This window comes from Betta splendens, chromosome 24 (assembly GCF_900634795.4).
Source record: "Betta splendens chromosome 24, fBetSpl5.4, whole genome shotgun sequence".
Classification (NCBI taxonomy): Eukaryota; Metazoa; Chordata; class Actinopteri; order Anabantiformes; family Osphronemidae; genus Betta; species Betta splendens.
This window is the reverse complement of record NC_040901.2, coordinates 9,100,925-9,127,103: the sequence shown is the minus strand read 5'-3', so window position 1 is coordinate 9,127,103 and position 26,179 is coordinate 9,100,925. Positions and strand designations below refer to the sequence as shown.

Below are 26,179 nucleotides of genomic sequence, written 5' to 3'. Positions count from 1 at the left end.
ACGATCTGAGGGGGCAGAGCCACAGAAGGGGGGAGGAAAAAGGAACGTGTTTGGGAAAAACAGGAGTGAGGGTGAGAGGAGGGAGTTCCTCCCAGCTCCTACATCTGAGCCACACTCGCTCCGGTTAAGATGCCTGAATGCTCTGAGCTGCAGATGCGTGCTGGTGTCGCTCACTAAAGAGGGAAGGGAACAGCAAGTTGGACAGGAGGGGTGTGAAGGATGGGATAGAGGGGGCACCAGGGGATGGACTGAGCCGGGCTCTGCTGGGACATGGGCAGGGGCCGGCTGTCGCGGGGGTCCCTGCTGCTTCTGGGGGCTCTGCTCACAGCCGCGTGCGTGTGCCTTCACGTCTACCTGGACCCGGACTGGAGGGAGGCCCCCGCGCGGCCCGGCCGCAGCCGGGTCCACCGGGCCGGAACCAGGCCGGCGTCTGCAGAGGCGGCGGGGGTCTCCGGCGTTCGAGAGATCCCGGCGAGGGGGAGGGAGAGAGAGAGGGGGGCCTCGTCCCCGTGCTGCGCTCACAGAAGGGTAAGTTGATATCAGTCGACCTCTCTGTTCTAATCGCTCCGATTCTAGGGTCATCAGATCATAAATCAGCATAGTAGGAGAGAGGGGGGCTCAGAACCAGCCCCCCCCCACTACAATATGTTTCCCCCTTTCTCTTGTACTCTGGCACAAAATAGCTTGTTGGCATTTGTCTTTAAATCTTTAATGGCTCAACTAGAAACCGGCGACTCTTAAATGCCACAGAAATCACTGCAGGGCCGTTATGACACACTGGGCCCTATCAATATTACATAGCGCCGTATGCTGCTAGTGAGCACAGAGTGTGTCACATAAAAAGAAGCCCGGATAGAACTTGTGTCGCCCGCTCTCTGCCGACGCTCCGTCTCACTTTGTTCCTCCCTTTAGGCGGCGTCTCGCAGATCGCTGTTCGCCTCCTGCTCTGTCGTGTTAACCTGTTCCCCGCGCTCATCCTCGCCTTTGCCTCCCTGTCTGTTTCCATTTAAAACTTCAGACGCGCCTCCTACTTCTAACCCAGATTTTCTCCTTCTTCCTCTTTGAACATCTCTCTCTCTCTCGCTTCACTCGCTTGATGCACTCTCCTCTCCACACATCGCAGTTGGATCAACAGGCTACAAAGCAGGACATCGTTACGTCAAAAGTAAAACTTCCATCAGCTGCAGGAAGGCAAAGTGTTTCATTAACAGGCATGTGGACAAATTGATGCTGACAAATTCAGTCTCCCTTAATGAACTGCATTTGTGAGAGAGAAGCACCCAGAGGCCTTGTTTTAGTAATGACCAACCTAGAAAAATCTAATCTCGTCCACAGAAACCCACTGGTCTTTAACCAGGCGGCTCATGCAGGCTTTTTTCCCTGCCAGGAAAACACGAGCAATTTATAAACAGACGTAAAATATGTTGGGCAAAGAGCAGCAGCAGCAGCTGCAGACGGAGAGGACCCGACGATAGAGAAGCCTCCGACCGCAGCACTTATGAACTAACAAGTCACAATGTCGGTGTTCTGACTCTGCCCGAGAGAGGCCCAGTGAATTAGGGTGAGACTTAATGCAATCACAAAAAAGTGATGAAACCCAGAGGAAATGAGCAGATCCTCCAAGGTTACGCACAGTCGTACTGAACGAGGGGGAGCGTTTAATTAAGACCGACCTTTTGCTTCCTCTGACACCTTCAGGTTTGACTAAGCGGAGGTGAAGGCGCGTTTGCGTGCTCGCTGTCCAGGTTCCAGTCAAAGAAAGGGAAGATGACGCGAGACACCCTAAAGAAGCCTTAACATTTGAGGATTATAATAATGCATCAAAGGAAATAAATGATGAAGCCTGAATTAAGCATAATATGGCCACTTTAATGTATAAATAAACATACGTCTCTCTCTCTCTCTCTCTCTCTCGGCCGTCCTGGCTCCACAGAGGAGAGATTGTGCGTGAGCCCGACACTATCTCTACATGAACTCCATCCCAGACGTGGAGATTTCTCCCAGATAGGCCGGCTGTCACTCATGTGTCACACGGGCTCAGCCTCCGAGCCCACGGCTCACACCGGAGGAGCGCGGCCTCTACAAGACTGTCATATGAAACACTGAGACGTCCCCTTAAAAAAGGGGGAGAAGCCAAAATTCCAGCTTCAGCTAGAAGGAATTCCTGTCATCTGGATGAGCACAGGGGAGATTTTCCAGGCGTCTGAGCTTTGATCAGGGCAACGCTGGGATAGAGAAAGAGGCCGCCTTGTTTGGCCGGCGACCGCCACCGCCAGGGTGGAACTCCAGTGGAATTCCTAATGCGGGAACCCGGTGACCTTGGTGGCGCCCTGGAAAGCTGAGAGAGGGGGATTGACTTGTGTAATCCCAAAGGTGTGACAGGAGTCCGTTCCCAGGCATCCGAGGCGTCGGAGGATCCAGGGCGTCACAGGGAATCATCTGCTTGGACGCTGACGTGTCACCTGGGTCACACTCTCCCTGCTCCTGAGCTAAAAACGGCTATTTCAGTCTGAATTATTCACGCGGCCACAGCGGCTAACGGCACAAAACCAGGACTTTCCATCAACCTCTATGCGGCAGCGTGTTTAGGATCTGTGGCTGCCGAACAGGGGGGGCGGTGCTGGAAGGCCTCTGCAGGCGCCGTAATCTCCTCGCACTCGCTCCTGAAAAGAAGCTTACAGAGCGAACGGCAGTAATTCCACTCAGCTGAATGAGCCGTGGCATAAACGTCTCCACATACTTTAGGAGCTCCATATGATCACACCAACATCACATCACACTCTACTAAAGCGTGCCTTTGCTTTCCTACTGCCCAGTCTATGCGAACCCTTCCCGAGCGCGATGATCAAAACCGCATGCAGCGCTTTATGCCGTAAACAGTGGGTCTGTTGTGCGCGAGGAGCTGCGACTGGACAAAGACCGGGGAAAAGTCAGCGTCCTCATTGTACGACGCTCTCCTCGCGGCAGATTCCAGAAAGTCCTCTGCCTCCTTCCCAGCGGAAACGAACCGGCGCTCTGACCTCTGACGACCTTCACACACACACACACACACACACACACACACACACACACACACACACACACACATCGAGAACAAAGCCAGAGTTTTCCTATCATAGTTTTTACTTTCTTTCAGGTTTTGCAAAAAGTAATATTGTAAGAGCTCGACAGAAGCAGACACAATAAATAATGAATTCCTCAACGCGCTCCCTCTGCGTTTCCCAACTAGGCATCATCAATCTCGGATCTTTTATCTGGGACACTGTCCAAAAAGACGAGAGAGACACAGACACAGACACAGACACACAGACACACAGACACACAGACACACAGACACACAGACACACAGACACACACACACAGACACACACACACACACACACACACACACACACACACACACACACACACACACACACACACACACACACACAAATATTCACGCGTATAGGATTTAGCTGCAAGCCTGCTACCAATAAGGCCCCATCTGTGTGTGGAGCTGCTGGCCCAGAATATTACGATCCAACCTGAAGACGCCACATTTCCAGCAGCCTCGTTTATTTAACTGAGTAGCAAAAAAAAAAAAAAAAAAAAAAAAAAAAAAGCACAACTGCTCATTTTTTGTTGTCCGATTAGCTGTTAGTTATACAGACACCACTTTCACCTGCCAGGCTGTTTACTAGTACTTTTCGCTGATTTGGAGGCGCCCGCAGACTGCACAGTTACTGGGAGAGCTGTTTGCTTATTCACAGAAAGGCACGGTGGGAGAAGTGCAGCAGCTTTACGAAGGCTGTGATTCAAGGATGTGGGAGCGCTTTTAGCAAGTGTGGAGCGATGCTGCTGATGCTGATGGGTTGGCTACCATGACAACAAAGACTCCAGGCTTAAATCTCTGATGTGATCTTTCCACCGGTTTCGCCACCGCAGAGGGAGGCTAATGCCAATCCGTCCCCCGCTGCCCCATTAAACCGCCGCGTGCCTGTCCGCCCACTCCTCCATCACTCCTTGACCTCCAGTCGGCGCACAGCTGAGCTCTCAACCCGCGCTGTCAGAAAAACGCGGCCTGTCAAAGAACATTTCTCGAGAAGACAAGCCTCTCAGTCGCGGCCTGCGTGGACAAAAAAGGAGACTATTCCCACACACGGCTGAGCTCGACTGCACATTCGTGGTGGTGGAGCAGGGAATGAGCAGCAGGTCTGACACTCCGTCACCTGTGGCTCTGCGTCTGTCACATACGCCACTGACTGTTTGTTTACTTCACTCCTATAGTGTAAATCCATACCCAAGGATGCATTTACCTTCCTCTGCTCCTCCCCCGACTCCGCTCCGCTGTCCCACTCGATCCCGTCCACTCTCGTCTTCCCGTTCATCGTCTTCTCTCCCAGGGATTTTTTTTTTCACGCTTGGCCATGCATCAGGACGCGTAGGTCCCCTAACAGAGGGGAAAGTGTTAAAAAGAGACATAAAATGACAGGAATGTGTCCGAACAAGTAAAATTCAATTATATTTCTCTCACCTTTCATTATTTACACCCAGTGCTCAGAACTGCCGCTATACAACAACAACAGCCTCTATTTATTCTAGTCTCCATCACGACCCAATCCCCTTGTTTTATCTTAGAAACGTGCACTGAAGCCTTCTGACATTTAAAGTCTTGTCTGTCACTGATCTGTCAGATTCTCATCTGATCCATCTGGAGTTTTCCCACTGCTCACAATTAAACTGGAACCTATTTCCAGTTTAGCTGCTTCCCGTCTCTCAACGTTTCACCTACAACCATTAAATCTTGACTCGTTCGAATGTGCGTGTGTGGATTTGTGCACGCTCCACTCCGTCCGTCTCCGTCTCTATTCAGCCTCACCCCGTAAACAGCAAGCTCCCACAGAGCCCATTGTCCCAGATATCAGCTCTCTGATCAGCAGTCCTGTCCCAACCTGTACCCGGCTGATGCATGAGGCCTGACGGCTGAGCTTTGTAGGTAGGGCTCACTGAGGAGATGAAAAGGCCAACGCTGAGACCGTGAGCTGTGGGAGCGCTCAGAGCCCCCGAGATGCAGAAAACTACATGTTCCATGTCTCCATGTACATACCTCCCAGGCTGACGTGGGGGCTTTCTGTTCCTGGCTTCACTATTGTATTTTTGGCACAGTGATGATTGGTGGGTGTTTTTAGTTAGATTAGGGGAAATGAATTTAGGTAGATGCTTTGCAATAAACTTTAAATAGATTGAAAAGGAGAGAAATTATGTCTTGTGTGTGTGTGTTTGTGTGGCCAGATTAAAACCCAACTGTCAACCGCTACAACGTGATACCCACACATCCATCGCCCTGTTTGTCCTGCAGCTTAATCGTGTTGATCACGCACCAGGGTTGCAATAACAGATGGAAAAAAATGGAAGGAAGGAGAGACGGGAGGAGGGAGGTGTAAACAGGGTAATGAGAGGCGGAGCGCGAGGCTGTAAAGAAAACAGAGCGAGAGATTGAAGATGGAAGTGAACAGGGAGGATGTAGAGTAAAGCAGAGGTGGAGGAGGATTGTGGGGGGGGGGGCTGTTATGAGAAGCATTCAGATGGTTTGACACACCGCAAATCGATTCAGTGCTGAAAGGCACATAGTGAGCAGAGTGGATCCAGGTCTGACTGTGTCGGCCGTCCACCATCAGCATCACTAGATCACAAGCAAACAACTCTTAGCCATCTCTCCTCCATCGCCTCCGCTCTGCACCGCGAACGCACGCATTCCTGCAGAAATGAAGCGGGCCGCGGAGCAGAACTCCGCCAAGGCTCCAGGAATGCGACCACACAGCAGCGCCTCGCAACAGCCAGCTGCCAGGACGACAAAGCGCTCATATTCTTGGGAGCAGCCGCCAATTTCGTTTTCTATGTGCACCCTACAGCACAGGATGAATACGAACAAACAGCAGGCCTCGTTTTATTAAAATAGCAGTGGAAATTAACTTCAGCCGTTTATTTGTAACCAACACTCAGGTAGGAAAAAAAAGATCCTCCACAAGAACATCCTGACCTAGTTCCACATGTTTATGCAGAAGTGGGTTATAACACCTGAAAGGAAAAAAGCTCCTTTTAGTGTCGCCCTTGTAGTGAATTTCTATGCAGTGGCCTACTTTGATGTTAGATAAACGTCTGCCTTTGTGTCGCTAACCGGAGCCTGTGTGTTCCTGTGTGTTGCAGTCTCGGTGGCATATAAGGCTGGAGCCCTGGGCGGCCGAGAGTCGCTCCCTGGAGCATGAAGCTAAAAGGTTTCTCACCTACATCACGACCCCACAAGTGAGTCCCGGTCATGGAAATCCTACTGCTACTGTAGACCGAAACAACTCAAATCCTGCACTTTCGCCTGGTTTTGATACAAATGTGGTAACTTTGAGATTTTCTGTATTTCCCTTCGCTTGGAGCTACAGCACATCCCACTAAGGGACGCAGCACCTTAAACTTGCATGACTCTTCACAGCTTTGAGGAAACCTCGGCCAAATGTTGCACCAGATGCATAAATATGGCATAAAGAAAGTGGTTTGAAGACCGATTACTGGAGTTGTGGAAAATTTATTTACGTGCATGTGTCAGAGCGAGTCTCTGCTGGTTCGTTCACCTTCGGTTTAGCCAAAGAGGCTTCGTCTTGCTCGACAGCAATAATATTACTGCACTGACAGTCATGGCCGGAGCTCACGTGTGATCAATGAGATGCTGTGGGCGGTTTGTTTATCCTTGGTTTTAAACAGCTGAGTATCGACAAGAACGTTGAGAATCATAAACAGAAGATAGCGAGGGGCTGGGAATGCTGGGAATGCAGCTGCTATTTTCTGGGCTCAGAGATAATTGGAGAGTTTGTCCTTTCCATCAAATATTAGAGTAATTCTGCATCGTTCACAAAGCACGAGAGACGGAGGCAAGGATGCCGTGTGAGCGTGTTAGCGGGAGCTGTGAGAAGGAGCACTCCATCATATCCAGTGACAGGCAGGACGGAGGGAGTTGGGCTTCAGCCCTAATGCTGAGTGACACGGTGCCTGGTGGAGCTGCAACTCACGGAGAGCGGCTGTGACACGGCGGCTCACCCGCGGAGGGGAGGCGTCGCTCGGCCGCGCTGCCCATCATCAACGTCCTGCAGGCACACGCGGCGCCGGAGGAGTCCAGCGCGTGCTGACGAATGCTCTCGCTCACCAACAATGAGCCCGGTTGAATGGGCCGCGCCGCCACCCACGCCGAGGTTGGCGTTCTTGGGCCTTTTCGCAGCAGTGGGCGGCTTTTGTTCGCCGCCAAAAGGTGACACGGCGTTCGACTCACGCGGCCCCTTCCTGCCCGAGCCGTCCTCCGTAAAGCCTCTGATCGAAGAGCAGGGGTTTGAACAAAAGGCCTCGGCGAGAGGTTCTTTTGAGGCTGTAAAAATCATATTCGCCTCAAATAGAAACGGAGTGCAGGGAACAATGGGTGTGATTTTATGAGAAACTGGGATACAGCGCAGATTGTTCCCTGACAACAGGATATTTTTAAAAGGCAATAATTATTTTTTTACTTTCTTCACATTTTATATTTGTGTCGGCTTCATTTGAAACGTCCTGAGCAAACACTGACTTTATAGAAGCCAGTGGACCGGGCCACAAACGTGCAGTCACAGATCACGTATTGCTTCCTGTGCCCAGCTGTTGTGCTCATCGTCGGCTGGTAAAGCTGCTCAAGGCGGATCCAAGGGTGCCTGGGATGTGTGCCTCGACCCAAAGTACAGCCTGAGTCACAGGATGGAGAGCAAACACTGCAGAGTCTACTCATTCGGGTGAGTACAAGCTCACAAACACACGCATACGCCTCAGTCGTTCGTACAGGATAGAAATCTAGTCCAAACTGAGTCTGAATCAGTTCCTCTCACTGTGAGGAGACTATTACTGGACTGAGTCTGCCAAGCTCGCTGAGGTGTTTGACCTTCTGACACTTCAAAAGTCAACGACTCCCACTCCACTGTATGTTGTGGATCAGCTGACCTGGCACTTCACTGTGCTCTTTTTTTCTCCTCAAGTGAGGGAGCTTATTATCTGTCTGTTGAGCGACAGCACAGGTGTGTTGGCATCAAGTCTGGCAGGTCTCCATTACAGCAGTGATTGAGAAGGATGGGAGCTGGGTTTGACCTGGAACTGGAGGGGTCAGAGGTCGAACGGAAAGACATCTGATGAGCTCCAGCTGACTCGTGCATTAAAAATATGTCAACTCTGGACGTTAAGGCAACAACACTAAGCTTTTAAAACAGGATCTGTGCTACAGGTGATCAAACCAGTCCTGGACGTTCCACTGTTGTGCACATGCCAAATGAGTCTGTCTTCCAATTACCCTCTCATCTCTGGGAGCCTAGATTCATAACACTAGCTCTCTCTCTCCCACACACACACACACACTTCTTGCTCATAATCTTGAATCTGTGCCAGGTACAGTAATCTTTTTTCCACAGCGCAGAAGTCAAAACCTTTAACATCTGGTCTACAGAACACTCCTTTTAATAAAACCTGTCAAACACAAGCAGATACCCGCGTGTTTGCATGTGTGTGTTTGTGCGTGCTCACTACTTTGTGTTGATTTGGCTCTTTCGCGTGCGGTTCAACAGGCCGTGGACGGCCGTGCCTGGGCAGGAGGAGCAGCTGCTCGCTGGTTGCTCCATCACACGGTGGTGGTGGTGGTGGTGGTGGTGGGGGGGGGGGGGTTGTGGAAAGCCAACACTGCCCTCTTCTACAGAGACATCTGCTGCTGTGCCGTCTTCAGCTCACACCTTCAGCCCCTCTTGTTGACTATGCATCAACCAAGAACAGAAAATTATACAGTGGAGCCACTTTTTAAAAAGGAGGGAGTTCATTCCCATTCTCTGGAAATAAGATTTTATAATAACCAGATTGTTTTGGTGACTCAGTTAAACGTAGGTGTAGGTGATTTATTCAGCAGTTATGTTTAGCTTGAGAGAAAAAACATTTAATTATAGCTCCCAGCAAACGTCTGTGTCCTTCAGTTTGCAGAATGTGTAATGTGAACAGTGCAGCTGCATTAGTTCACGCGTTTACTGAACTTAGCAAAGCTCGTTTCTCGAGCCTCACAATAAAGAGGTCCACTTCTGAGTGGACAGTAATTACACGGAGACGGAAATTAAAATTGAAAAAAAAATAAAAAAAAAAAAAATAAAAAAATAATAAAAAAAAATAAAATACCTGCACTTCATATTCACTGACCATGTGTTTGCCAATAGTGATGCAATTTGGAAGGAGAGAGAGGATGTTAGGAAACACATGCATTGGGAGGGGAGAGCTCGAGAGACGCCTCAGCCCACCCAGCGTTTGTTAGCATCCAATCATACTGTTGAGATTACAGGGTTTGACATTACAGCTTTGCATCCGGTTGCCATGGCGTTCTAGTCAACAAGGCGTGCCTCCAGCCCCTTTACAGGTCCTCCATCATATACACGCGCTCACGGCAGTCTCATAGACACGATATTACAGCTGGTGGAAACCTTCCTTTATCATTACTGTGATCCAGAAGTAGTTCTGTTGCTCTGCCGCTCCCCACTGCCCCCTGAGTAAATCCCCCGGTTCCTGTCATTAAGTGTCGCTGCAGAACGCCCCTCACCACCGAATGGGAAACGCTCAATGAAATATTTAGTGTGCCAAAAAAGAGACGTCTGCTCGCATCTCAATCGCTTCCCAGACACTCATCTGTTATCGGCCCGATGGTGGAATGCATTAGGGGCCCTGGCGAATCATCTGTAAAGGATGATGCGCTGTGAAATGCACTCCCTCTGCCACAATTACAGAACACAGCCGCCGCGCAAACAAGACACGGGGGAACACGGAGGCAGTGACTGATAAAGGGAAGAGAGGGGAAAAGTTAGACGACGCAGGGGAGGGTGGGAGGAAGCAGAGACAGAAGTACAGAGGATGCCTCTGTCTACTTAGACTCACATGTCATGTCTCAAAAAGGGAATGGAGTCAGTCTGCTTAGAAAAAAAAAAGTGGAGGAGGAGAAGAAACGACAAGAGAGAGAAAGAACAAGAACTTCTTCGGCAAACGCTTCTGTTCCCTTTGTTTTTGTGGAGTATCGATTTGTGGGCTTTCATGTGTGACGCCCACGTCGACGTTCGTCATTTCACTCACTGAAATTTTTGCATTGTTGCGTTTGACATCTGTGACAGAGGCAGACGTTTGGGGCCTTTGATCACATGTACAGTAGCGGGAAGTTTCTGCTCAGTTCGTGGTGGAAGGGAACAGGAAGGCTTCATCAGCCAGCGACTGATTCAGACGCTATCGGATGATGGCGTGATGGGAAGCCGAGCGCTTTCATGCGGGGTTGACAAGCCGTTCAATGGATTTCCTATGAAATCCAACCCACTCCCATTCAGCAAAATGCAGCAGATCTAATTTGTAGCTGTAGCCATGACTCCTAGTGAATGTGCTAATACCCTTGTATTGTATCAATATGCTTTGTTGCACCAGTGCTCAACTTTAGTTTCTGAGGACTAGCTGGTACAATTTGCATGTATTTAAAGATCTGCATATTTTTACCTGCAAAGCCCAGTGTTTCAGTGCCTTCGTCCTCCTCTGCAGGCTGGGGATTGACGACCGCTCCCTGGAGCGCTTCCTCGCCAGGTCAGGGTGCGAGGTCCACTGTTTCAATCCCAGCCTGAAGCTGCCCCACCTGCAGCAAGGTGAGATGTGGCTCCACCGGCTCTCCATAGACTGGAGGGATCCGAACCCGGCTGTCGCCGCTCAGCGCCAGTACGTCATCACCAAGAAACTGGCCGCCATCCTGAACGACTTTGGGCACAGACAGGTAAGAGATTTATCCATCAACCAATCAGAGCCACTCCAGCATAACGGGACTTGGTGGATGAAGCCAATACACATGCATCTTTGTTTGCCTGTTTTAAATCTTACCACGCTGGATGCCGCCAATTCAAAGCCCCCCAGGGTTCACGTTCCACCGCTTCAAAGAGAGATCTCCATGCAAGATCAATCCCATCCCCACCCAGTCCTAACGATGGCATGCATACTAATAAACACAGTGAACATGCCTGTCAGGGAACCAGCTGAATGATAATTCAAGGTCAACGAAGCCAAGACGCTTTTACATAGGTAATGAAATCAAGCTTAAAGGCCATCAGTGGTGTCTGTTGCAGACACAGACTAATGACAGGTCAGTCAGGGATAAATGATAAATAAATGCTTGCAGCTCATCTTATTTTAAAGCACATGGTGGATCTGTTTGTACACCAGTCAGCTTCAGAAACAAGTACTCACGTGTTTTAAATGCAGGGCCACGCTTGGTCTGTAATGAGGTTTTAATGCGAGCACACGGTGTGTCCACGGAGCAGGCGGCGGCGGCAGCAGCAGCTCTGTCCCAGGCTCCCAACCAGTCAGCGAAAGCAGCAGGCAGGAAAGCGAGTCACCTGGAAGGATGGAGAAACGCCACATGAGCAAATGTCACCACTGCATTATCCAGAGAACTTCCTTAAAACATTTTTTATAATTCTCTAAGCATTAGCTGGTATTAAGTTGTTAAAGACCTTTTGAGATTCTGAACACAAGGGAAAATGAAAATATCTTTGATGAGTGAGTCACTGCAAAAGATGAGTCATCTCCAGTTTAACGGAGACGGCCGGGTTCATGAAGTGCGCCTCGTTTACTGGAGATTGTTAGAAATGACAGCCGGCTATCGAAAATGCACTTGGAAAAAAAATTAACTAACTTAGAAAAAAGAAGCTGCAATAAAGCGTTACCGCCTTATTAAAGATGAACACTGGTAACTACAGCACAGCAGTGTTGCATCAGTGATGCCACTGTTTTGTTCAGTGTTTTACTTAATGGAAATCCCTTTAAGTAAACACAATAATCAGGAAACACAGTGTATCTATAATTAATATCTGCTCTCTAGTGACTGAAAGTTTAACAATGAGAGGTTTGGCTTTGCATACAAAACCATGAATTATTCTGACCAATCACGTTGGAAAAAGGAACACGTCGCGTTAAAAGCTTGAATTTGTTCAACATTTCTAGTCAATTAACAAAGCAAAACATAAACTAAAAGTCATTTCCTCATATCAGAAAACTTGTTTATTTATAATGACTCCCACAACTTTCTCATCAAAAGAGGGTCTAAATTAAACTTTGTCCCAACGCGCTGCTCAATCCTGAGACCAAAATAATGACGGTGTGAATTCAGATCACATCCTACACAAGTCACTGGGAGGATTTTGGGTTTGAAGAAGTGTTTGCCAGTGTCGCATCTTCTGAGGTGCCAAATTGTTTTCATAAAATGCTGTACAGAATGCCTTCAATACAGCCCTATTACTGAAGACTGCATTGAATCCATAATGACTTCTTATCATAGGCAGCAGTCTTCTGGCAGTTCATATTTTATTCGAGCTCTGTGGACTCTGCTCTCAGTGGACAGAGTCTCCTGCAACTCCTGAATAGAGAAGATACTGAGGATGACAGGATATTATTATAAAGCACTATAGGTCTGACCAATGTGTACACACATAGTATGAAATACACAGACACACTGTCCATAGACACTAAATGCATATGTGGTGAAATAAAGTGCATTTGTCCTATTAGGGAGGAGAGAGGACCACATCTGGACTTTACATGTCATGTTACGTCACTGATTTTAAAGCCATCCCTGGATTACATTTACTGGCTGAGAGGCTGTTAAAAGCACTGTCCACAAATGTGGACTCTTAAAACCATTAAGGTCAAACAATGTGCATCCCTGCACAGAAAAAAGGCAACATCCTGAAAATGAGCATTAAACGATGGGAAGAAGAACTTCCTATTTGCATATGACCCGAGGGTGCTATTAACATTCATCTTGAAGGATTTTCTGCTTTAACACAGCAAGCCTTGTCAAGCTGCTCTCTCCCTCAATCTATCATCAACACTGCTACAGCCGGAACAAAGGCCAGCTTCACTTGCTCCTTTTCATCTTTTAATAGCATTTGTGTGCAATAAGTCCATAGTTAAAAGTAGTCAATCTGGTGCTTTAATAGAAGTCATTTATTACCTGGGAATAAACCCACCACAACTGAAGTCATTCTGTGATCCTCTGGCTGTAGGTGGATGTGCTGAAGGCAGACGTTGAGAGTGCAGAGTGGAAGATTCTGGAGAACTTAATCTTGGAAGGAGTTCTGGACTCCGTCGGCCAGCTGCTCCTGGAGCTTCACCTGCACTGGCCGGGCTTCGAGGTGGCTGGGGACGACCCGTCTGTGGTGCGGTACTGGTTCAGCCTGCTGAAGGAGCTGGAACGGGCCAACTTCCGCCTGTTCCATGTCTACAGTGACCCGGGGAGGCCGCACCTCTTCCTGCATAAGAATGTCTTCAACGCAAGCAGCGCTTACACCTTAAGCTGGGTGAAGGTCGACTGGACGCCTTGAGGTCTAGGGCAGGATTATTCTTACTGACCTGACCTTTCAAACAAACAAAACCCCCGCCCTTACTGGTCCTCTTCCACCTTTGGCCTATAATTACCTCAGTTGTGCAGAAGAGCAGTACCTGCCTCCAGAGGCGCTCTGTCTACTACCTCATATCCATATCCACTGTGCTCTGAATCACAGTCAGCCCCCCAATCATGGTCTGTCTGAGACCAGTGCAGAGTCAGATGGTTTTCTTTTCATATAACATGGCCTTTTCTACACTAGTCTGCAAAGCCTCCAAAATAGTGCCTGAATTACAGAAAACGGATACGGAATATTAAAACAGTGGGTAAAAACAGTGAGAGGCCACGACTAAAGCAGGACGTAGAAAGCATGAAAGAGGATGGAGTTGTCGTCTCAAAGGCAGCAGATGGATCTTGGTGTTCCTTACCCATAATGCTAAAATACATCAAATGTTTTAATAAAATATAGCAAAATAATGTAAAAAGTTGTCTTTTCGTTTCATCGTTTATCTTGCAAGCCCCCCCCCATGAAATCAATGCTTTAGTTTCTTAAAAAAAGGTGAAATGTACAGAATGTTTATTTCCATAAAGGGATGGTCAAACAACTGAAAAAGAAAGATTTTACCACAAAATGTGTACTACAGTGAACACTGGAGGTTAAAACAATGTCTGTCAAATGAGCTTTTTGCAGTAGAAGCAATTTTAAAAGTCTTAATTTTTTTGTACAAACATTATGGAGTACATAATCGGGCATAACGAGATACAAAAATACACTGCTACTATAAGACTGGATACCAGTCTTGTGGCAAAAACCATGCCAAAAATTAATCTAAATCAATAGGACAATTAGATTCCCGTCTCAGAACCCCCTTACCCCAACACACAAGACTGGATCTAATCCCAGAGTTTGATCTGTCCATCCCATCCGCAAGTGATGACCTTGGACGTTTCGTGTGGATGCCACAGGGCGCTGATGCAAACCTTGTCATGAGCCTTGATCCTGTGGTACAGCTTGGTGGTTTTCCAGTCCCAGATGTTCAGCTTTCCATCTGCATCTCCTGAGACCACGTAGCTGAAAGAAGGAGAAATGAGAGAAGGGAAGTGAGAATAGCGCTTTCTTATAAATGACTTCTCCTTGGTTGTAGAGGCAAAAATGTTGGCAACTGATGAATTAATATGAGTCAAAGTTGTCTTTCTGTTGGTTTATTCTTGTGCGAGTGTAGTTCTGAAACCTCTTTCTCTCTCTGTGCCTCTCTTAATATCTCCATTGTTGCTAAGGAGTCAAAATGTAAAATCTCAGTGAAACGTGTAACATAAAAAGAAGAGTGTTTATAGATTTGATCATTTTATGCTGAATGCAATGCTTCATAACACATCGAACAAACAACACTACTCATTGGTTCTATCACAATAGAAAATACTTTCACATACATGAAATTTCCATTACATTGGCGTAAACAACACACTTACCTCATGTCTGGGGAAAAGTCCACTTGACAGGCGTAGCCAGCCACCATGTGGCCTTTAAAAATCTTCTTCTTGTTCAGTCTGAAGCGGTTTTGGGCTCCAAAGATCAGAATTTGGTTGTCCATAGACTGGCAGGCGAGCCATTTACCTGGTGTAGGAAGAGACAAGCAGCAAGAGAACTTCAAAGGTCATTGGTATCTACACAGAGCCTCAGTATAATTACGTACATATATTACACAAAGGCTATTTTAAACATATTTAGTATCATTTTTACACTAGGTCTTAGAAGTTGTTTTAACAGGTTTGGAAATGCCCGCTGGCCTGTTAATCTGCCTCATTAAGATGCTTCTGTCCAGCCAAATGTTTAACAAGCAGCCACTAATATTTGATGACGTATCATGATGCTACCTGCTATTAAAACTGGCAGTGAAAACTACAAGTCCAGTCTAGTGGAAGCTCAAGACGAGCCAAATTCATTTTAAGAGCAGCAGCTAAATGATAATAGGTGGAAATATGCCTCAAGGACAAAACTCAAATTTGAGTTTTACACTACTCTGCCATGAAGACCATGAAAGCAGTCTGCTGTTGAAGACAAATTAGAAGAAGAAAAACGAGGAGTCTTTTCACGAGTGACTGCTCCCTTGAGATCTACTTTACAGAGCATTATAAGTCCTGACAAAAAGGCAGCCTCAAAGTCAACGCATTACTCAATTCAGTGCACTTCCTAAACGGAAACATGTTAGAAGTTATTATTTGGTATGAGAAAGACATCTGGTGTTGGTGTGAGTGCTCTTAAACCTAAATGACACCATTATGTATAGCTATTACATGAAGTCGGTGCAGGAGAAGGGACAAGTTGGTCAATTTTACCACAGGGCTCAAGTTCTCTGTTTTATTAAGATGGCAGAGGAAACGAAAAGGTTTTCAATATGTTGCCAGGGGTCCATTAAGGCCTATAGAAAAACTTAATGATCTCCCATTGAGAACACATTTGTTATTCAGCCAAACATATGAATGGTGCCCAAAGCGATTAAGAGCATGAACATGAACATTTGATATATTAAGGTAGATTGAGTGTCTACAATATTACTATATAAAGTACACATCACAGGCTATTCTTCCTCTCTGATGCACACGGGTGTTAATTAGCTGCTGCGCGTCCAGCAGTCTTCACGCTCACTGCCCTATTTAACCGCTGCTTCATTTTTAGTAAGCTTTAGGTTCATTTACCCCCAGAGACCTCTGAGCTGCATGCTTGACTGGCCGTGTGTGTTGTGTACCATGATGTGACTACTCACCATTGGGAGAGAGTGTCACAGCTGGCATGGAGTGCATACTGGGCTCAGCAATGTACTTGAAGTCCACAGGGATGTCCCTGAAAAAAGGACAACGATATTATATAAAAATATACCAGAGGAGGATGATGACAACCTGAGCAGCCACTCAGGTAAAATGTAAACGCTGTAGTCTGGTCACCAGCTTGTAAAGAAAACACACAACACAGCTAGTGCATGTAAATAACTTCTGATGGACTGCAGGCTGTACTGCCAACAGACTATTAGTATTGTGTGTCTGCCAAGTTGAGACAATGCCAATATCTGCTTTTTTATGCTGACCTTTGAAACTTCACGCAAACTAAGTGAACGAGTGCTGTTAATAAGTTTTCATTTAGTAAGTGTCTAAACTAAAGTTTGCCCTTTCTCTGACTTCATATAAACAATAATAGGCTTTGAAGACAAGAGTCATGAGAAGTCTGACACCAGAGTCCCAATTAAATGGGCTTCAAATATCTTCAAGGATATGATTTTTACAATGAGTTTTGTTGTCGGCTAAGATAGAGAACAAAACATATGACAATCCAGGAAACGCATCAGATATTTTACATGAACTTGCATTGCAACAATGTCTGCAGTGAGATTAATATTCTGTAACAAGCCTGCAAAAATAAAACAGAAGGAAATGAAAGTCTGCCAGTTTGAGCTTTTGTGCATTTATACATTAACATTTTTCGTGTCAGAAGTCTGATTTGGTTCAATATTAACTTTTAATAATTCATATATTCACAATGTATTAATTTGATTCATTTTAGTAATTAAAATAAATGACAGACATGTTCTTTAAAGACATTTTTTTGGATTACACCATCTCCCATTCAGTTTAATGCTTTACAGCATCTCCCATGAGTAGGGTAAGCTTTAAGGGAGGCAGGAGCTGGGAGCTAGGGAGGAAAAAGGTACAGTTAAACCTCTATTTGACCCGACATCCTACTTGTGTGCTTGTTCCCACGATGAACCAAAAAAGCCCATGGGAGACGCACTCGCCTCTAGACAAGCGTAGGAAACCTCATGGGACATGTGCTTAAATGTTTTTACCACTTAGTTCCCATCATTCATTGACTGGAGGAAAAAGCTATCAACCCTGTTTGCACAAGAAGTTTGTTTTTTTTCTGCAGGTCTGCAGATATTAATCCTCTTTAACACTAGAACTACTGGGTTTTCTAAATATACCCATTCCTACTAGAAGGTGGTCAAATGATCTGCTCGGCTAGCTGAGACCCTGAATCATCTGTGAACAGCTGCCTTTGTTAGGTAAAGAGGGCCATCAGTGACGCACTCTAGGTGGTGGGTTGCGTGGGCTTGCTGACCCTGCTCCTGTCTGCAAGGCTGCACAGTTCCTATGAGTCTATGAGTGACATCCACTGTTACAATGTTCCACCGCTATGTGCTTGGATTTACAACATGAAAGGATGTGCAATAGGAGCAAAAAGCAATAAGAGACATCAACAATACAATAAGACAGTTTTAGATCCTTCTCAGATGTGGCGAAGTTCTGTTTATTTACTAAAAAAAAAACTAGTTCAAATATAGTTTGCACTGTAACGTCACCAAAAATTACAGAAAAGATAACAGTACATCCATCAAATTTTAACACATGTGCAATAAAAAATATAAACAGAAAACGCTTGAGAGCGTTTCCGTTTTATATTCCGTTTATTTCGTTATTACTTCTTTCACCTGTACCACATAAAGTCATTGCAGAGCTACAGCCGTGTTCCTACAAAGTTAACCAGCTGTTTATTTCGTTATTCCCTCTTTCATGTCCGTCTGGTGAATGAAAGTGGGCGTGGCCATCCACGTCCCAGAGCGGTGACACTGGGGGATGGGAAACACGCATCAACACGCAGCACAAAGATCTGCGTTTCTCTGCTGCTACAGCCTCGGCTGCGTTGGGTTGTTAGTCTCCCTTTCACCTCTACCATATGAAATGAAATGTGTTCCTACGAAGTTGATCAGCCGCTTTCAGAATCAGTATCGTGTTTTTCCCCAGCTTTGAACAGGGAAAACATTTTTTTATTTACAAAAGAATGTTTGTCAAAGTTATTGTCACCAAAAATTACAAAAAAAAAAACAGAAGAACAAAAGTACAGCCATATAGTTTGAACAAATGTGCAAAAATAATATAAACAAAAAACTCGTGAAAGCATTTCCGTTTTTATATTCCGTTTATTTACACATAAAAAGTTATCGCAGAATTATTCCCATGTTAAAAATATACAAAGATCACCTCCAATGATAGAAGACAGTTTTAGATTTTTCTCAAATGTGGCGAGGCTTCATAAAAAAAAGTTCACACAGTTCACACATGGTTTGCGCTGTCACCAAAAATTACAACCAATTACAACCAAGTGGGTAAGTGTAAAACAATGACACATTGTTCGTTTTTTGTCTGCTTTGCGTTGCAGTCACTAGTCACAGAAGTGGCATGTCCATGGTCTTTGCTTGATACACTGTCCACATGTGTATTTGTAGCAGCCAGCACATCGCTTGATCGTGCGGTTCTCTTTAGTTCTGTGTCTACATGAAAGCGGGCAGAACAACGTCCGTCTATGACTCACTGCTGAAAACGGCTGGTGAAACATAGCTGTAACTCTGCAATGACTTTATGTGGTACGGGTGAAAGGGGAAATAACGAAATAAACGGAATATAAAACCGAAACGCTTTCAAGCGTTTTTGGTTTATATTATATTTTTAATTACACATTTGTTCAAACTATATGGCTGTACTGTCGTTTTTTTTTAATTTTTGGTGACAATAACTTTGACAAACATTCTTTTGTAAATAAAAAAATGTTTGCCCTGTTCAAAGCTGGGGAGGAACACATTTCATTTGGTACAGGTGAAAGGGAGACTAACAACCCAACGCAGCGAGGCACTTTTTATGTGTAAATAAACGGAATATAAAAGCGGAAATGCTTTCACGAGTTTTTTGTTTATATTATTTTTGCACATTTGTTCAAACTATATGGCTGTACTTTTGTTCTTCTGTTTTTTTTTTTGTAATTTTTGGTGACAATAACTTTGACAAACATTCTTTTGTAAATAAAAAAATGTTTTCCCTGTTCAAAGCTGGGGAAAAACACGATACTGATTCTGAAAGCGGCTGATCAACTTCGTAGGAACACATTTCATTTCATATGGTAGAGGTGAAAGGGAGACTAACAACCCAACGCAGCCGAGGCTGTAGCAGCAGAGAAACGCAGATCTTTGTGCTCCGTGTTGATGCGTGTTTCCCATCCCCCAGTGTCACCGCTCTGGGACGTGGATGGCCACGCCCACTTTCATTCACCAGACGGACATGAAAGAGGGAATAACGAAATAAACAGCTGGTTAACTTTGTAGGAACACGGCTGTAGCTCTGCAATGACTTTATGTGGTACAGGTGAAAGAAGTAATAACGAAATAAACGGAATATAAAACGGAAACGCTCTCAAGCGTTTTCTGTTTATATTTTTTATTGCACATGTGTTAAAATTTGATGGATGTACTGTTATCTTTTCTGTAATTTTAGCATTTGCATTTACATGTTGTAAATGAATAACGAAATTAACCAAATCTACGTTTGAAAAAACTGTGAAGAGTTCCGTGTCTACATGAAAGCGGGCAGAACAACGTCCGTCCATGACGCACTGCCGAAAGCGGCTTGTGAACCTCTGTACTGTACTGCCGTCTTTTTTGTTTTTCTGGAAACGCTACAGTGCAATAATTTATTTAGTTTTTTTGTAAATAAGCAAAGCAGCAAAACTGTCTTATTGTATTGTTGATGTTTTTCATTGCTTCCTTCGGTGAGACCGCAACAATGACACTCGTCCTTTCACGTTTTTAAATCCAAGCACATAGCGGTGGAACATTGTAACAGTGGATGTCACTCATAGACTCATAGGAACCTGAGTAGGAACCCTGCTCTGCCTTGCAGGCAGCAGCAGGGTCAGCAAGCCCATCCGTCCCACCCCACAGAGTGCGTCGGTGATGGCCCTCTTTACGTAACAAAAGCGGCTCTTGGCAGGGTGCCAGCTGGAGCGTGGCGGACAAGTGATCACCCAGCCGTAGTTAGGGGTATATGTAAAGGTGTACGTCCCTTAGTAGTTCTAGTGTTAAGTAATAAATACCACCATTTGTTTATCACCACAGGAAATTAGTTTTAAACCCAAGCAGAAATTCAGCTTTAGGGTAAACAGTCCCCACTGTAACAGATGCACATGTAGCAGACATGACTGAAAGCAGCAGCACAGCTGGCTGAAATGTCCAGGTCAGGGTCATGATGTCTACTCTTCTTAATAATGAAAGTCCCCAGGAAACCCACTGGTTTAGAATACACTGCACTGACTTACTCCAACACTAATGTTTGGTTGACGAACAGTGAATATGAACTATTCTAGTTACTGTAACGTTCAAAGCAGATGGGTTTCTCTGAAGATGCTGCTTAATACAACCATGGTCTTACATTATTTACCAGTCAGTAGTGGGGAGGCGTTATGATATGCTTTGCCTTGGGGCAGAACAAACCCATACTCTAATCACTTCACACGAATAATGCATCATGAGGTCAGGCTCACCACTCCCAGACTCGGAGGCTCTTGTCATCGGATGTGCTGACAAAGCGACGGTGGTCATCAACGAAGGTGATGGTGTTCACAGCTCCCAGGTGACGGTCGTATTCTTGAACCACCTCACCTGTCCTGATGTCCCACTGTCCGAAAGAAAGAATCAGGACAGAGGTTATGAAAGAAAGATGACAACTTCAAACAAAACAAAGTGGTTTATTAAAATGGAGCCAACCAAAGTAGTGCCACCGCACAGTCTTGCTCTCGGGGAGGCTGATTACACAACTTGTATAATACTGGCCCCCAGGAAACAAACAGGACGCATTTAAGTTCAAAGACATTAACATAAATTCTATTTATGCTCTCGTTCTTTTTTTTTTTTTTTTTTTTAAATCCTACCCTTTTGGCTGCTCTCAAAACCAGCCATCTGTTCTCAAAAGACAGTGAGAGAAAGATAAAGAGAGCAGCAGGATTTAATACTGATTGCAGCGCCTGACATTGTGATAATGACGAACAGTCATCTAGATGATGAGACAAACTTTGCACTCGTTACAAAAACATCTCAACTGATTTTTCGTTATTGCTGACACTGAAAGCCGCTAAACTTAACAGCTGCGCTGTTTGCGAGCCTCACAGCTTCACATTATGCACTGTGGGAGTCTATTTGTTCTTTGTTACAGAGCTATCTGTATCTGATGCTGTCTGTGATGAATTGCTCTAGTCCTGTCAGCCCCTGAACTGGCACACACACAGAGACACTTGTGCTTGAAGATGAGAATGTATTTTATGCTCCCTTGGACACCAAGGGTATACATAGAAATTCATGTGTGCATCTGCTTGGTCATCTGGGAAATAACCACGAGATGATGGCAAATTGAATTGCTCGCAATGCAGTAAATGTCAGCTTTACCTGAACAATCTTCTTATCAGACATGCCGGCAACAAAAAGGTTCTGTTTGTCTTCGTCTGGGTTGAACTTGACGCAGTACGGTACCTTCCTGTTGGTAAAGCGGGAAATACACTGGCCTGTGGAAAAGCAAACCGAACATAAGAGGTTCAGAATAACATGCAATGGCCATTCAGGAAAGTTTCAAAATAAGATCCCATGTCTTGTCTTTGTGCAAGAAAAAAAAAACACATTAAAGAGATTCTCTGTAGGAAAAAACAAATTCTATTCTATTATCAACAAGTGTGGGGGGGGTTAACCCTTTTCTGCCCCCTGCTGGAGGGCTAAGAATTCAGTTAAAGAGGGGCAGAAACTCAGTTAGCAGAACATCAAGCAGATTGCTTGTAATTAATAAATCCTTTTTTGGCCTCAGGGCTCTGACAAAAAAGATGTAAAAAAAGTGCATTGCATTTGATTCAGTCATTTTTAACAACAGCAATTTGTCGCAAATCTCTCTTGTGTTCATGTGATCTTGGTGCAGCTCACCAGTTTCTGAGTCCCACAGTTTTAAGTAGCGGTCATACCCAGCGCTGAGGAACTGTGTCCCAGTGTTGTTGAAGCAAATGTCTCGCACTGCTTTGCTATGGCCTACGGCACAGAGAAAACATTTCCACACGCAAACATTTCTTAATAAATTAATTCCATCAATTTCAATCTTTATTATTAACACTTGGCTGAAATCTGGTTATGGGAAATACAGTACGCTGAAGGAAAACTATAAAGCGGGTGAAGGGAGAAAAATTAAGGGATCAAATTAAACACTCCGGATGTCTTCTCAGCTATTCTCCCTTAATTCTTCTCCTCCTAATTCACTATACAATATACTGGGGGAGATGAGAGCTCTCTGTGGACCTGCTGCATGCAGATGCTTGCACTTTTCCCTCTCAGACCAAGCGTCTGATTGCTTTAACGCTGTTTGGCAGAACAAAAACAACAGTGGCGCTGTAGAAAGTCACACACCACTTGCCCTTCATTGGTGATTTAACACACAAGATGCAGATTTTCTAGGGCCGTATATAGTTTAAATTAATAAAATATACATATACTGTACAATATTTAGTAAATAAAGAGACAAAACTATAACCTAAAAATCACCCAAGCATAAAAACAAACAAAAAGAGTATAAGAAATAGAATACATAATCATCCCAAAGAGTAGTAAATAAATGAACAAAATATTTCATTATATTGACTCCTCTCCATGTCTTTTGCCCTCCCTTGCCCCTCTGCCCCTGGGCTGTTGAATTATGCATATTCTGTGGAGGAGCTGACAAGCAGAACCAGGCTCTGCAAACAAGCTCTATTCTGACAGCGTGCTGTCTGTAGGAAAAGCGCCAGAATGACCTGCATGCATTAGCCTAAACTTCTCACACAGCAACTATTAAAAAAATCATGTCACTAATGACACGCATCATTAGGGTTGCAGTAATGCTGAGCTCAGATTGTCACCGCTGCTTATTTCCCAAACTCATTACATTTAAGACCTTGAGCATGTTTCATGTCATCATGTTTGCTGATGATTCGTTGCTGTGTACAAAATCCTTTAGATAGAAAGCAGATTCCATAATGTTTTATCATTTGTGCTAGTTTATAAATGTTTGATGAGAACTCACCAATAAAAGTCCGAATACACCTCCTCTCGTTGTACACTTCCCACAGCTGTAAAGAAAACGGGATAAGACTGTGAAGAAAAGGTTGCTATGTTTAATTTAGCTGGTAAAAAAATAAATTCAAATATTTACCTTAATCTTACAATCCATAGAGCAGGAGAGAAGTAGATGACCAGAGCTAGGAAATAGTCGGATTGCGCTGACACCCTGGAAAATAAAAAGGAAGGTGAAACAGACATGCTGAAACAACAAAGCCAGAGAACCAGAGTTGTGTGTGCTGCTGTACTAACAGTTGCTGTAACAGATACAGAAATTAGAAAAAGCTCATTTGAATTACCTAACTTTCTTAATATTATGCAAAAACACATTGGTAATACCATATGGGCCGTCCTCTATTATCTTGACATCAGCATTTGCATGCACTTATTATCTTGTCAAACCTCTTTGTATTTTATATTAGGGACCAAAGGCTGTAACTTCCAGCACAAAGCAGACAGGAGCCAATTTAAAACTTCAGTGATTCCTCACTCCCTCAAGCACACTGGAAGATCTGAAGGATGTATTAAATCTTTCTTGGAATAGCCTAGCGCTTGCCTTTATATTTAAATTATAAAGACTGTGTGTTGAATGTGACAGAATATTCTCCGTTTCAGACACAAGCTGATTGCATCTGGCTTTTATCATATTATTTAGATGTACCCGGGAGGATTTACTGACCTGCAAAGCCTTTATGGAAATAGTTTGATCAGAAATATTTATTAAATGGTACATGCACTGCCATACATGTACACAAGCCACACAATCAAACAATGTTGCATTTTGCTGACCTTGGTGTGCCCAGACCAGACATGAATCTGTTTTTTTGGCAGATAACACTTGTCTGGAACTTCGCCAGAACGCAGGTTGACGCCAACATCCTGTGGAACATGAAGGTACGACCTGCCCTGGTAGTCATACATTTCTTTAACTGTAGGCAAAGCAAAAAGAGAAAACACTTAACACACTAATACTAGAATGAAGTGAACACTGAAGCATCTGTAAGGCAGATATTTAAAATATAGCATCAATAATACCATCTGCTTTCTTCTATCCCTAAATTAAAACATTAATCTGTTGACACAGTGTACAATACCATGAAGAACGGTCTTCTCTTCTGCTGGAGACTCTTCCTCATTCTTTCCTTTCTTCTGCCGCTTGGCTATGATCTCTTCCAACTCTTTCTTCTCATCCTGGAAAAAAAAAATTACCCAACACATTTTTGATGCTTCTGTGAAAACCAGTTATATACTGTATTACATGATAAACAAAGCATTACATCTGTGGGTTTTGCCACATCCTTCTCATCTGCATATTTTGCCCATGGCCCAAGGAAACCTTCAATCTCGCCTGCTTCTCCACCTTTGATCTTTTTCCGTTTCTCTGCCTTCTTATGTCCAGTTTCAAACACAGTTAGCCCTAGAGGAAGAATCATTATAATTTAAAATTTATTTTACAAAATAAATTATACACCACAAGACAAAATAAATAAATGTTGTACTATTGCATGCAGACAAACCAATATTAAATTGTGTGTGATTATTGGTTACCTTTATTTTTTTCAGCCTCATCCACTGCACCAATGTAGCCGTTGGAGGATGGTTGGTGTGTGTCAATAGATGGATCTAAAGCATAACCTAGATTGGGAAAAGTGAAGAATATCAATGAAATTCAAGCTATTTTCTCATGTTGACGACACCAAACCCATGACAGAGGCCAGACACAAGCCTACCATAGGTGGAGAAGGTCCTCCTCTGCTGTTCAAACATGAAGTCATTGACATGAGCAGGTTCTGCATAGCCAGACAACATGTTCCTTGGGGCAGCCATCTGTTGGGTTCTAAAAGGATTCATTGGCCCAAACTACGAGGAGACAATGAAATAATTTATAGGGAAGCTGCTTTTGCGTGACCAGTCTTTAGTATATATAACTTTGGCACAACTTAAATAGCAACACACATTTTAGGTAAAAGTTCAAAAATAATGATAATATTAATTATAAACCACTAGATGTTTTCACATTTTACCCAAAATTTATGAACACTTGCTCTCACTCAAACATTTCTGAATTACTGACACACTATGAGACACAGGCAGCTAGAGGCCACGTAGAGAAACCACACAAGCATCATATATAAGATGCAACAAAACAAATTAAATGAGACAGAGATATAGATTTTGAGACTTACCTCAGGTGCAAACATAGTTTCAAATGTGGGGTTATAAGTAACTTCTTTCAACGAAGGGTCCAAGTGTGTACCAGTCTCAACAGACTCCTATAATAAAGCGACACAAATTATCAAAAATACGTTGTTTGTCAAAGCACAATAACAATAAAGAAGTTATTGTGAAATCGATTTTTAACATACTATTACATTAAATAGATTAGCTTCCTGCTCGACACTCGGTGTTCCTCGATACAAATACAACTGTACTTCGTACTTTCGTAAAGATAAACAATTAAGGCTTTATACTAGACAATTACATGTGCAGCGTTAATAAAACTCTTTATTAAGCTTAGCGTGATTAATGTCGCATTTAACTTTAATGCTGCGCGTTAACGTTTAGATTACGCAGAAGCTAATCTGGTTAGCTTACCTTAACGGCGACCTCTGGGGCAGAATTGAGAACAGCCAAAGACATTGTGCGACCTGTCTGCAAAGGTTTAAGGTGAGCTGTGGCGTCCGGGTCCACTGGCCCGTCTTTCTCGACGCTAGTATTTGGTTCCGAATCATTTTCTGAATCAGAATCGCTTCCATAAGAAACGAGGGAAGCTATGGCGGCAGACATCTTGGATGTTGTGAATTCACCGGAAGCAAGCGGGCGG

At 44.4% G+C, this 26,179-nt stretch overlaps 2 protein-coding genes and 1 long non-coding RNA gene across 3 annotated transcripts; 1 reads left to right on the top strand and 2 right to left on the bottom strand.

The window, feature by feature from the left end:
* The first annotated feature begins 63 nt into the window (after nucleotides 1–63).
* On the top strand, nucleotides 64–16,846 carry mettl24 (methyltransferase like 24). The gene is made up of 5 exons (XM_029140556.3): nucleotides 64–528; nucleotides 6,190–6,285; nucleotides 7,654–7,784; nucleotides 10,585–10,810; nucleotides 13,095–16,846. The coding sequence occupies exons 1-5, from the start codon at nucleotides 271–273 to the stop codon at nucleotides 13,410–13,412; spliced, it is 1,029 nt and encodes a 342-aa protein (XP_028996389.1). The 5' UTR covers nucleotides 64–270; the 3' UTR covers nucleotides 13,413–16,846.
* Nucleotides 8,672–13,099, bottom strand: LOC129603660 (uncharacterized). Its single transcript, XR_008693781.1, has 3 exons — nucleotides 11,278–13,099; nucleotides 10,543–10,794; nucleotides 8,672–8,784 (listed from the first exon to the last, which is right to left on the bottom strand). It is a non-coding gene; the product is annotated as an uncharacterized LOC129603660 (long non-coding RNA).
* cdc40 (cell division cycle 40 homolog (S. cerevisiae)) lies at nucleotides 13,975–26,179 on the bottom strand. The gene is made up of 15 exons (XM_029140546.3): nucleotides 25,951–26,179; nucleotides 25,542–25,628; nucleotides 25,086–25,215; nucleotides 24,904–24,990; nucleotides 24,633–24,772; nucleotides 24,450–24,546; nucleotides 24,145–24,284; nucleotides 23,450–23,524; nucleotides 23,321–23,366; nucleotides 22,195–22,296; nucleotides 21,673–21,788; nucleotides 20,775–20,908; nucleotides 16,180–16,256; nucleotides 14,885–15,029; nucleotides 13,975–14,486 (listed from the first exon to the last, which is right to left on the bottom strand). The coding sequence occupies exons 1-15, from the start codon at nucleotides 26,140–26,142 to the stop codon at nucleotides 14,309–14,311; spliced, it is 1,746 nt and encodes a 581-aa protein (XP_028996379.1). The 5' UTR covers nucleotides 26,143–26,179; the 3' UTR covers nucleotides 13,975–14,308.